We start from the raw sequence: 13,510 nt of genomic DNA on the forward strand, positions 1-13,510 counted from the left end.
AATTACCATAATTTGTAATTGATTATAACAAACAATTTCATTACAAGAGGAGTAAACAAATTAATGAAACTATATTAAGACTCAATTATAATAGGTGACCCAAAGCACGCGGGGTCAAAGGCTAGGTGATAACAGCTGACCAATCTGATTATAATGAATTCGTTACCTTTTTAATCAACACAGGGATCTGGTGCTCCAGCGACATCTCCAGCTTTGGAGAACTCATCGAGTTTCTTCTCTTTGGCAAACACGGGCTCATGAATAACACCTTTTTGTCTCGTCCTGTTCCACTTAGTTACTGTTATTTATTTATTTACATTTATAATTAACGAATACACTAAAGATAACTGTCACTCGATGTTAGCGTGTTCACGTAATCCGTTTAATATTAAAATAAAAATGTTTTATTTATTTATTTAGATAATATTTTATTTATTTAGAATTTATTTTCTATTTATTATTTATTGAGGGTGGATTTAAAAAAGACATGTACGTTATGCGCAGCCACCCGGCGCTTGCGCTTGATGCGAATGAGCGGCGCGAGGTGCGCGCCCGGGCCGATGTGCGCCGCCCGCGCTCCACCACACAACCTATTGCAGATATTTAACCCTAGCATCAATGTTCTGCCTCGTTAGCTTTGTTTATGCACATAACAGTTAATAATCCATCGGATCTTACTGATAAACTATCGGTTACAGGGATTTCGAGCGACATGTAAATATATTTATACTGTCACGTCGGCGGCGCGTGCGCATCACGCACTGTCCGTGTGATGTGTTGGCGCCCTCGGCACCTCGACGTCTCGACGGTAAGAATGCCGACGGACGATGTCTGCTCCCAAATATTGATATATTATTAAATTTTATAAACAATTGCAACATACAGCCAATTAGTAACGTTTGACCCGTTCGCGGATTACATCAGTTCTGATTGGAATTACCGACATAGTTTTTACTTACACCTATATACATCATAAATCATTTTTAATTCTAACTAGTTTATTTTTAACCACACTTAAAGTAAACTAGATAATGGATGTAAACATAACAGGCCTATTTAGGAGAAACTTGAATTACCACTTAATCACTGGAGCAATTTAGATATTTTTTTCTATAATTATACAAGATTTGTTTTGATTAGTCGTATGTTACGCTGTCCGATACCCTATCAACAAATCAGGAAGACTTTCCACTTGTGTTGTTTACTCATGACGAACGAGAAAGTCAATTAAAACGCAAGATAAATAGTAAACAGCGTTCATCTTACTACCGTATGAGTGATAAGGAATTAATTAATATAAATTATGATAATAACACTCTAATTACCATTCAGTCACCTATTTTCTATCACGGAAGAAAATCTTCAGTTCAATTCAACTATGTAACGAATTACACGTGGAATAGTGATCTGTTTACGAAATGTTTTCGAGCAATCAGTTGTGTACCTATAGGTATTTGTTATATAGGTAAGATTTAATTATTTTAATTATGCTTCACTCTTCTGAAGACTACTTTGTAACCACATCTTACTAATATTATTCAAACAAAATATTTATAATTTCTGCATTTCTTGCATAGGATTTCCTTCTTGCTTGGTTTTTAAATTTATTCAATAAATTGAAGTTAAATTAAGAGTGTGTTGTGCGTAAATTAATAAAGTAAACAATTGAAATGTCTAAGTTTTTACGAAAGCTATATACAAATGATATTTAAATTTCTTTAGCTCCACAAAGATCGTCCAGAGATTAAAAAGAAATAAATATGTATCGGGTCATTAACTTCTAATGGTAGGTACTCGTACAAATGCATTTTTGTATAAATCCTTTATAGGGCTTGTCCTTGCAACATTGACTTCGAAGTTTATAACTATTCGTTCCGGAAATATGTACTTACTGAAATAAAACTTGTTTTATTTATAAATATAACTAAATATGTGGTCTGCCTTGGTTCATATGGGAGGCACAATGTTAGCGTATAATTGTAGAGCGAGAATTATGTCTTAAGAGTAGAAATATCAATGTCAAGGGTAAAAAACTGTCGATAAAACCTTTTTTATCTAAAAAGGTTTTAAGTATTCAATGCAGTTTCTTGATGCCTTGATGCGCAATTCTAAAGAAATCGACACACTTTTTAAGGCAAAGGAATTCGAATTTGTATGCCAAAGGACAATCAACGTTAAGCGAGCTATTTACGTCTGTCAACGAACTGTCACTTTTGTAGAATTTAATTCCAACTGCGGCAGGTTTCCAAATCAAAATGGCGCCCGCTTTCCTAATGCGCCATATTTAGGCTTTCAAGTTGATATTTTTAGCTTTGGGTGCAATGCACTAAAGCTGGCCTCTTGATAGCTTGCAGACGTATATTTATCTGTTATTTAATACTATAATTGATAAGATAACGTATTGTAACAGTTTTAATTTGGGTAATACGTTAATTCGTAAAAAGTTATCAATTTTTTTTTTCATTATGTTATCCATACGTTTTACTCTTTAAAATTGTACCTATCATCGGTGTCTGTATTGTAAAAATATAAAGTATATTTTTTTTCTATTATATAATGCTATAAAACTTAGCTATTAGCTAATAATTATTATTTGATTGAGTCTTCGAATTAGCACTCAGATGATGTTGCACAATTTCCTTTTATTGCAAAAGCAGAAAAGTAACGTAGTTTCTATTTATAAGGGATACGTGTTCATAGTTTTTGTTGTTGTTTATTTAGCTGAGAGACATTCGTTTGCCCGGTCCAGTAGTGATGGATGACACCCCTGCTGCGCCGGCGCAACAAAACAAGATGCGATCGCCGCTCCTACGGATGACGAGCCCTAAATATATTCATAGAGTTTTAAGCCTAAATGGTGTTATTTGACTATATTAGGGATTGCATTAATACATTTAGATTGCTTTCTTTAAAAAAATATATTATCTTAAAAAGGTAATAGGATCTCAACCTTAACTAAACAAAGAAATTACGTAAGTAAATCTCATTTAATTCTTTCTATTACTTCCTACACTAACTCATTTATGTGAAAATTGTGTTTATTAGTAATAAAATAAAGATAAAACCTTACTAAGAATAATCCAACACACAGTTTTATAATTGAACTGTCATAGTGTAAATAAAAACATATTTTAATGCTTCACAATTACCTCTCTTCGATAAAACTGTCAAGACGGCACAGTTAAAAGCAAAGAATATTCCATAAAAAATGTACATTATCCATATTTTTTGAAACTGTCACGTTCGTAAATCTACGTGAGAAGTTTTAAAGGTAAAAAGTATATTAGAATCATGGCCGTTAAATTTAAATCTCTTTACCTGCGGACAAAGCCCTACAGAATTATTACTACGCTTGTGGAAAAGAGACGACACTCTATCCCGATTAGTATGCTATTCCGCTTCCTCAACCGCAAAACGTTTGTTCAACAAACCTCAAAGACGTTTCGATGACCCCCCTTATCGTTAAGAAAAAAGAAAAAAAAAGATACATTCCAACCAGTCCCTAACGATTTGAAAATATGATTAAACGATAGTAACTTACTAACATGATGTATTATACCGATTAAAGTTCAAGTATGTTTAATCAATTATACACTAAATTATTTAAATTAATACGTTCAATGTTCATTAGTCATCGATATTGGGTATTAATCTAAAATTCTTCAGTTACTTAGATATCATTGCCTTATCAAAATACGAATTGAAATGTCTACCTAGTCGGAAGATTCTAGTGGATTATGAAATTAGATTAATTTGTGTTTGAATGAAAAAAGGAACTATGTATATAAACTCCTTGTTGATTTATTCAATTGAGATTGCAAAAAAACAATCTTTGTATTGACTAAAGATTGACAGTTCTTAGAATGATACATTCGAGCCGCCATCTTGGTATTTAACTTCAATCAATCTCTAACGCATTCATTCATTCCTTCTGTCATACTGTGTGGTAGGATCCAGACGTGTTGCTTCCAAGTTTTTTTTAAAAAGGAAATATAAAATTAGTTTACAAGTGACTGAGTGTATTTATTATCAGCCCCTACCTAAAATTCAATAGGTTATGGGCCCAGTGTGCGCGAGTGTTAAATAATTTCCACTGTTAAATTCATCTCTATTCAAATAATAACCGTTATTGCCGAACAAAGAAAATGGACTTAAAATTAAAACGAAATATAAAACCGTTCGACGGCGAGAAGTATAGTATTTGGAAATTTAGAATACGTGCTTTGTTAAGCGAAATGAACGTTTTAAAAGTAATTGAAAGTGATCCAATTATTCGAGACAGTTCATGGGACAAAAGTAACCGAATTGCAAAAAGTATAATCGTCGAGTATTTATCGGATTCTTACCTTGGTTTTGCAAATGAAGATAGTACGGCGAAGGATATTTTAAAAAGTTTGGATGCACTTTATGAACGTAAGAGTATTGCTACTCAGTTGGCGTTAAGAAAAAAATTGTTGGGCATGAAACTGCAAGGTGATGTTACTTTGATTAGACACTTTGCTGCGTTTGACGACTTAATCACTGAGTTGCTTGCGGCTGGCGCTAAACTTGAAGAAACCGACAAAGTCGCTCATTTACTTTTAACACTTCCTTCAAGTTATGATGGTGTTATAACTGCTATCGAAACTTTGTCAGAAGATAACCTGACCTTAGCCTTTGTAAAAACGAGGCTCCTGGACCACGAGGTCAAACTGAAGAATGAATCCAATGATACGAGTGCTAAAGTTTTACAAGCTGCTGCTGAAGGCAAGAAGAGACAGTTTAGAAAAAGGAATTTTGAAAATCATACATTCAGTAACAACCAGAAAGATCAGAATACAAGGAAGAAGTTTAATATTGCAAAATGTTATCATTGTGGCCGGAAAGGACATGTGAAAAACGACTGTTATTATTTCAAGCGATTAAATCAACCGAAATCTACGGACAGGCTGAGGACAGTACAAGCAGTCGATATTAATCAGCCTTCCGCATCAGCTCAGTCATCAGCAGATTTTTCTGGTTTTGCATTCATGACCGGTGAATACAACGTGGACGCAGCCGAACGGAAGATCACATTCCTGTTAGATTCCGGAGCATCGGACCATATAATCAACAGGGAAGATCTATTTATTAATTCTGTTGATTTATCTATTCCTATAAAAATTTCAATTGCTAAACAAGGGCATTTCATTTCAGCTAACAAGAGAGGAACATTACACGTCATTAGCAATATGGGTGTTCGAGGGACATTGGAGGATGTTCTTTTCTGCCCTGAGGCTCCCTACAACCTGTTGTCTGTGTCAAGGTTGCAACAAGCTGGAACCACTGTCATATTTGATCACCGAGGCACCCAAATATGTAAAGATGGTAAAATAATAATGAGAGGTAGGTCAATCAATAATTTAATTGCTTTGGATTTTGAGGTATCTGTGCATTTGAGCTGCTCTATGCCTAAAGTGTATAATGTTATGATAAATAATTATGAGTTATGGCATAAGCGGTTAGGTCACATGAGTAAAAGTAAATTTTTAGAGTTGAAAAATAATAAAATGACTTCTGATATTAATTTGATTGACAAAGTGATACCGGGCGATAGTTTATGTGAATCTTGTATTTATGGAAAACAAAGTAGGCTACCATTTAATCAGAACAAAGATAAAAGTTATATTCAGCGACCTTTATATGTTGTGCATACTGACGTATGCGGTCCAATCACTCCTTCAACAATTAACAACAAAAATTATTTTGTTTTATTTGTTGATCAGTATACTCACTACTGTGTTGTGTATCTATTAACGCATAAATCAGACGTGTTTTCTGCATTTAAAGATTTTGTGTCAAAAAGCGAGGCGAGATTCAATTTAAAAATAGTTTACTTATATTGTGATAATGGTAGAGAATATTTATCTAACGATATGAAAGATTATTGTGTTGAAAAGGGAATAACTTATCATTTCACAGTTCCAAGAACACCTCAATTAAATGGTGTTTCCGAACGAATGGTAAGAAGTATTACTGAAAAAGCTCGTTCTATTTTAAATGGTGCAAATCTTCCAAAATTATTTTGGGGTGAAGCTGTGTTAACCGCTGTGTATTTAATTAATTTAACTCCAACAAATGCTATAAAATCATCCAAAACACCATTTGAAATGTGGCATAATAGAAAACCACAGATAAAATATTTAAAAGTTTTTGGTTCTACTGTTTATGTGTATGATAAAATTTTTAAAACGAAATTCGATGTTAAGTCGTGGAAAGGTATACTTATGGGATATGAACCAAATGGATATAAAGTTTGGAATCCTGAATGCGAAAAATTTATTACTGTCAGAGATGTTATTGTTGATGAGACCAATTTTCTTCAATCCAGGCCAATATTGCAGCCTGAAGAGAATGTTGTAAATTCTCGTGTAGATATTAACATTGACAAGAATTGTAAGTCAATGAAGTCTCAAAATACTGACAGGGGTGAATCAGATAGTTCTAAATCTGATGATTATGAGAGTCCTCATAAAATTCGCAAAAGTAACCACGACACAATAGAATCGGAGCAAATAAATACACGTTCCGTCATTGGTGATGACAATACAAACAGTAATGTTGAGCTTCGTAGGAGTGATAGACTCAAGGGTCGTCCTTCTGTTCCTTCTAAAAAATTCGATGATTACCTTATGTGTACTCAAACAATTTTGTATGATGTACCAAATTCATTTCTTGAGATTAAAACTCGACATGATAGAGCTCAGTGGGAAAGTGCAATTGATGACGAATTAAATTCATTATTATTAAATAAAACATGGTCTTTGGTACCGCGACCGAATGGTAAAAACATTGTAGATTGCAAATGGATTTTTAGTATCAAAAATGATGAATTCGGAAAACCTTTACGTTACAAAGCTAGACTTGTTGCTAGGGGCTTTAGTCAGCAATATCTCATTGATTATAATGAGACCTTTGCACCTGTTGCCAGAATAGCTAGTTTTAGGTTCCTTATTGCTTTTGCTAATCAATATAAATTGCTAATTCACCATATGGATGTAAAAACTGCATTTCTTAACGGGGAATTAAAAGAAGAGATTTATATGAAAGTTCCAGAGGGTATATCTTGCAAAAAGGATTATGTGTGCAAACCATAGAAATCTAAATAACAAGGTAATAGAAATGGCATACACCGCAGCGATCTATCGAAACGCATGTCGCCGGTGGGCGGGGCTTCAACACATTCACAGCTAATAACTACGCAATCACGCAAACATTAACATCGAGAAGACCAAGCAAACAACACTAGGCCGTACGTCTAATGCAATAAGGTTGACTTTGTCGTTGTATGGATTCACTAACTCACACAGTCATTGCATTTTTTTTGCATTAGTTGTAGTGATTACGTAAACTACACTAGGGATTGACTACGGATCCGAAATATAATGAAAGACGAAATTATGAGTGATAATGTTTTTTGTTGTATTCTTCTATGGATTACATTATAATATGTAATTACTTACAAAAAAAAAATCGCTAATTGTCGGTTGACAAAAAAAAATATTATTAGGAAATACTTGGTACCTAGGTAGGTTTGGTTTATACGGTGGCTTTTTAGTCGTCTTACAAAAGCAGCCCAGTTCATGTATCGAATGACTAGTAAACGTTCATAATAAAAAAATAGGTATTTATGAGATTTGGATAAATTTAAATTACAATTTTTATTCAATGCTATGCTATAGCGCATGGCGTACTTTTTGAAACATTCAGTTGCGAGCGCGGTCCGAGCCGTAAAAACGGAGAGGGGCGCGGGCGGCGGCGGGCGGCAAGTTATCAAGCATGCAACTAATTTCATAGTGTATATTCGGCCTAAGTTGTAGGGTACCAATTTCGTTTACCCGTGGTAGTCATCCACTTGTCTTTTGTATTTATTTGCATCCTGCGGGATTCTGAAATAAAAATATATTCAATAATATGTTCACAAAAACGAACGACTATTAAAATTGTTACTTTTCGTATACAATGTTCATTTTGGATAATTTGTCCGCACTTAACCACATCACTATTTCCGACAGTTTTGTGCGGCCGTACCACTACAAATACGATCGCATTGATAAATATTATTTTTCGTTATACATTTCTCTTTTTACAACGGTGCATTTCTGTAAGTCTCTTACTGCAGAGGCAATGATTAGTAAAGAATTCAATTGTTGCAGGATGGTGCGATATAAATATGGTTTATAATGAAGGTTATGTTTTGAAATTTAATTTTGTAATAACATCAATATTACTGCAATAATTTACTTACCGATAAAATGTTATCTATTTATTTATGTTATTACACGATGCAGATGAATTTCCAGCCTGAGAAACGCCGCAAAGCACCATTTTTAGTGGTTCTTGCTGTGACGACGTTCCGCGAGCGACTGAGCGTAAGTTCGCGCGCTGGTGTCGTCCAAGACACCAGTGTGGCGACAAGGTCACGCGGCGTTGGCACTTCTATTACCTTGTTATTTAGATTTCTATGGTGCAAACTAAATAAAGCGTTATATGGGCTTAAGCAGGCAGCTAGGTGTTGGTTTGAAATTTTTGAGCAGTCACTTAAAGAGAAAGGTTTTCAAAATTCATCAGTAGATAGGTGTATTTATATACTAAATAAAGGAGATATACAAAGTAATATTTATGTGATACTTTATGTTGACGATTTGGTTATAATTAGTGCTAATAAAATAACAATAGATGATTTTAAAATGTATTTAATGAGTAAATTTAAGATGATAGATTTGCAAGAAATAAAATTGTTTCTCGGAATTAAAGTCACTCGTTCTAATGATATGTTGATGTTAGATCAAAGTGCTTATATTAAAACAATTTTAGCTAAATTTGGCATGCAGGATTGTAAACCTGTAAAAACGCCTTTAGAGAGCAAACTTGATTATGAAGCACTAAATTCAGACGATAATTACAATGCTCCATGTCGTAATGTAATAGGTTGTCTGATGTATATAATGTTATGTACTCGACCCGACTTGAGTACTAGTGTTAATATACTGAGTAGGTATACAAATAAAAATAATAAAGAATTGTGGAAATGTCTTAAAAGGGTACTTAGATATTTAAAAGGCACAAGTGATTTGAAACTAATTTACAAGAGGTGTGAGTATAATCAGATCTTAACTGGTTATGTAGACTCCGATTGGGGGGGTAATGATACAAATGACAGAAAGAGTACAACCGGGTATATATTTAAATTATTTGAGAAATGTACAATAACCTGGAATACTAAGAAACAACAGTCAGTTGCAGCCTCTTCCACTGAGGCTGAGTATATGGCTTTATATGAAGCTGTCAAAGAAGCCTTATGGCTTAAGTCCTTAGCAAATAGTATTCATATTATTATTCCTACTCCTATTATAATATATGAGGACAATAATGGCTGTATTAGCATAGCAAACAATCCGACTAATCATAAGCGGACAAAACACATAGATATAAAGTATCATTTTTCTAGGGAACAAATAGAGAAAAATGTAATCAAGCTTAATTACATTCCCACAGGTCAACAATTGGCAGATGCACTGACAAAGCCGTTGCCTGCAGTGACGTTCCACGAAATGACACAAAATATGGGCTTGCAGTAAAGAGTTATGATTTTTAAACTTATGTTGTGATTTGTCATTGATGTTCCTACTGTTATATTGATTATATTATTATTGATTGTTTTGATGAAATGATCTGATAAGGTTTTACTGGGTTTTCCTTATCCAAGCAACAAATGTTGGATCATAATTATAATTGTATTTTTCCCAGACCTACTTGGAAGATATACAGTTCTGGTTAGGAAGATTGTTATTATACTCCAGATTATTTTTTGAGGGGGCGTGTTGATTTATTCAATTGAGATTGCAAAAAACAATCTTTGTATTGACTAAAGATTGACAGTTCTTAGAATGATACATTCGAGCCGCCATCTTGGTATTTAACTTCAATCAATCTCTAACGCATTCATTCATTCCTTCTGTCATACTGTGTGGTAGGATCCAGACGTGTTGCTTCCAAGTTTTTTTTAAAAAGGAAATATAAAATTAGTTTACAAGTGACTGAGTGTATTTATTATCAGCCCCTACCTAAAATTCAATACTCCTTGGATAAGAAATTATACAAATTTAATTAAAAAGTAAATTTGAGCCTTAATGTTGGGTAAAAAAAAACATATCACACATACACATCTGACATATCTATGTTTTAAAAACTTTTCTCTTAATTATGCTCATAGAGATCATTTACGTTTTATTTACATCATATGTATTAATGCAAATGCTACGTAATATTTTCTTATCTCGTATCGTTGTATAAGTAAAATTCATAAAAAAAATCTTGTTTAGGAACACATAATTAGTGGCTTGGGAAATTGAATATTAATAACTGAGCGCCTTATGTGAAAATTAAATAAGTTAATTTGCATTTAAAGTAGTTGATTGAAACTGGTAAAAGTGATACAGTTCAAAATGCCTATATCCTTTATGAAACTACATTGTTTTCGCAGTAAATCGATATGACACAGGAATTTAAATTTTAAATAGGCCACAAACTTGTCACTGTCGAGACAACAGACATTGGAATTCATAGTAAACGCAACATCGATATAAATTCCTTGTGTGCCGTTCGCCCTAGGTTTGCAATCTACCTAAAAGCAGATACCAGTTCCCATAGAGCCCAATGAATTTAGTTGTCATGACGCCGACAAAGAGTTTGCTTGTGGTAACCGCATACCACCACCAATATACTTCAAGCTGTGGAAGAGAGACGCAGCTATTCGCGTAACGTTCCGTCTTGCTTCCACAACTGCAATAGTGAGTCTAAGACAAGTGGTAGGTCTTGTATCTGTTTCTGATAATGTGAAATGAAGCCAAGTTTTGCCGATATCTGCATGTCTAATACTGGCAGCGGCTGATACGAAACGAACGTGTATTTATTATCTACAGAACTCATGTACTAGACAATGTTAGAATGATAATCTAGAGAAAATATGTAAGAGATAATAATATTCTACTTTTATTTATCATTACGAATATGTCTTCAAAAAGGTATTTAATTTAGGATATTTAGTTACTTTAATAAATATTTAAATATAAGATTGTAAGATATATGCTACACAAGTCACAATTGAATACTAAGCTCTTGTTCAATTAGAATGCGATCTAAACGGACCACCCACCGAGTCTACAATTTCTATAGACCTAGATCAAGTAAGGGGGAACATTGTGATTTTGAATGCAAACTTATACAAAACCTCCTTTCGTTTTATACCTATGTATGACCAAACGGTAAAAATGGAACCCTGTTGCCAAGGCTAAGCTGTCTGTTTGTCCTCTTGGCACCAGGCTATATCTCATCAGCCGTGATAAGAAAACAGTTGAAAACATAAATACTTAACTCTTAGTGAAGCGAGTTTCACACCTTTTGGGACTAGGACCTTTTCCCAACTGGGATTCCTCATGGACATCCACCTCCTCCTGGGAGTGGGTAATGTTAGACGTACTGTCTAAACCTGAACCACCGTTCAAACGCCCGCGTTCGGTCGGTTCGTGGCACAACGTAACGATGGCCGATGAATGAATGGCAATTGCATTAAATTAAACTATTCCTATGCTGTTAAGCATTTTGCCAACACTATGATTAAAAAATTCATTGTATTGACCGTGAGTGTTCCACCCCATACTGAAATAACAATTATATCTTGAAAAATGTTTAAAATAATACGAATAGCGTTAATTTCCAATCATACTTCGGCAATTGTAAATAGCATAATTGGGGCCATAAGTAAACAGCATCTTCCTTAATTGCTGTTCAAGTAAACATGTGATTTGCAACAAGTAGAAAGTAATTACCAATTAGTGCCTGAACGTTTTGTTCATTAATCAAAGTACTTAACATATTTGTAAAGGAAAAGATTATCGAATTAAGATTACAATTTACACAAACAGATTACGCGTCTTTAATACATTAGAACGAATTAGTGAAAGGTATTGTAACCTACATTTATAACTATAATTTATTTGGTTACATGCTGAACTAAAGGTAAACAAATTTGATGTTCTTTTTTTATACAAACAGACATTAAAACAAACAAACTAGAAAAAAAACCTAAAAGGAGATCGACATTCTTATTTTACATTGGAAAAAATCTTCTTGAACAGGAAGTCCACTCGTGGCAGGGTTCCACTTTTATTTAGTCTAAACTAACACATATTTACCAAAGATCCATCAATGACTTTGCCAACCGTTGCTAGATCTATGAAACTTTTACAATGATAAAGTTGAACCCTGGTGACATAAGGACGGACAGACAGGTACTTTAAAAAGTAGTTTTATTTCAATGTCTAACATTCGCGTAAAACTAAGAAACCATTATGAAAAAAGAATCAAAATTGCCATACATTTAGTTAAGAAACTTACCAAGCTTGACCAATACCTAAGGGCGTAAGTACAGGCCTTCTATTAGGCAACTGAACTTAGATTTATCGCGGCGCTATGCAAATGCCGAATTGAATAACACTCGCAATCAAGATAACAAATTGTCCAGACAATGTTACTTAAGTGTGAATTCCTGAAATGTCTAGCTATTTCTGCTTCGACAGATATTAAGACAGGCAGAAATAAATGTTGGTAATAAGTTAACATGTTTAGAATGAGTTGAAAAATGATATTCTGTGATAAAAATTTTTTTTTTAATATAGATTTTGCGGGGCAATTTTTGCGTGTGCTTCAAAGTTATAAAAATAACGTGAGATCGTTTATTTTATAGAGAGAGCAAAGGCCTCCTATTAATTCATGTATTCTTTTCTGTCATATGCGCATACAAAAATAGTGAATACAGCATTTATGTTTCTTCCTGATTATTTTTTATACTTATTCAAATATTTCCAACAAGGAATCTTACATAGATTTTCAGTCAATGATTAATCAGAACACTACAAAATAATAGAAAATTCATATCAACAATAGAAAATTCTGCGTAAATGGGAATTGAACGCGGCATTCTACCACTGAGCCTCAAAAGCAAATACAGCAATTTTCTAGAAAAACCTTGAGTGTTAATTGTGGACTAGATGGAGAGACTGGTGATCTCTTATCCTTCGCGAGTAGTCTGTTCAGCGGCTGTAGCCCGGAATGCGTGCGGGAACCGGTCGCGGCACGCAACGCGCCCAACACTCTTTCATACGGACTAGTTTCAAGAATGTCTTGCCGATATAATAGAACTAGAGTCAACTAGACGCTATACATGTTAACTTGATGTAGTGGGATTATAGTGTTGAGACACTAAGTTCTACTTCGCTCACATTTACTGGCTATCAGGCTTTAACTGTTTTAGCGGAAGCCAAACTGTAAAAATTAAACGTGAAAATCGTATTGTTACTTTTTAGTTTTGGTTATTACAAACCCTGCCCAACCTTCAAATCCCTAACTATATCTACCGTACCTATACGCTGTTTTAGAATTAAAACTATTTTTATTTTAGCACACGTCTCTCATGAACGTATTAAGATTC

At 33.9% G+C, this 13,510-nt stretch overlaps 1 protein-coding gene across 4 annotated transcripts in view; it reads right to left on the reverse strand.

Moving 5' to 3' along the window:
- The window catches only part of LOC113501314 (glycogen-binding subunit 76A), a 48,219-nt gene that overhangs the window by 16,537 nt on the left and 18,172 nt on the right, over nucleotides 1-13,510 (reverse strand). Inside the window, exon 1 of one of the 4 annotated variants that reach the window (XM_026882432.1) lies at nucleotides 167-1,122. The exons of the other annotated variants lie outside the window; for them this stretch is intronic. Coding sequence (XP_026738233.1) covers nucleotides 167-259 — 93 coding nt within the window. The 5' untranslated portion in view covers nucleotides 260-1,122. Of the gene's footprint in view, nucleotides 1-166; nucleotides 1,123-13,510 lie in introns of those variants that run through there. 4 annotated transcript variants of the gene reach the window in all.

The sequence above is a fragment of the Trichoplusia ni genome, chromosome 15, assembly GCF_003590095.1.
Source record: "Trichoplusia ni isolate ovarian cell line Hi5 chromosome 15, tn1, whole genome shotgun sequence".
NCBI classification, from domain to species: domain Eukaryota; kingdom Metazoa; phylum Arthropoda; class Insecta; order Lepidoptera; family Noctuidae; genus Trichoplusia; species Trichoplusia ni.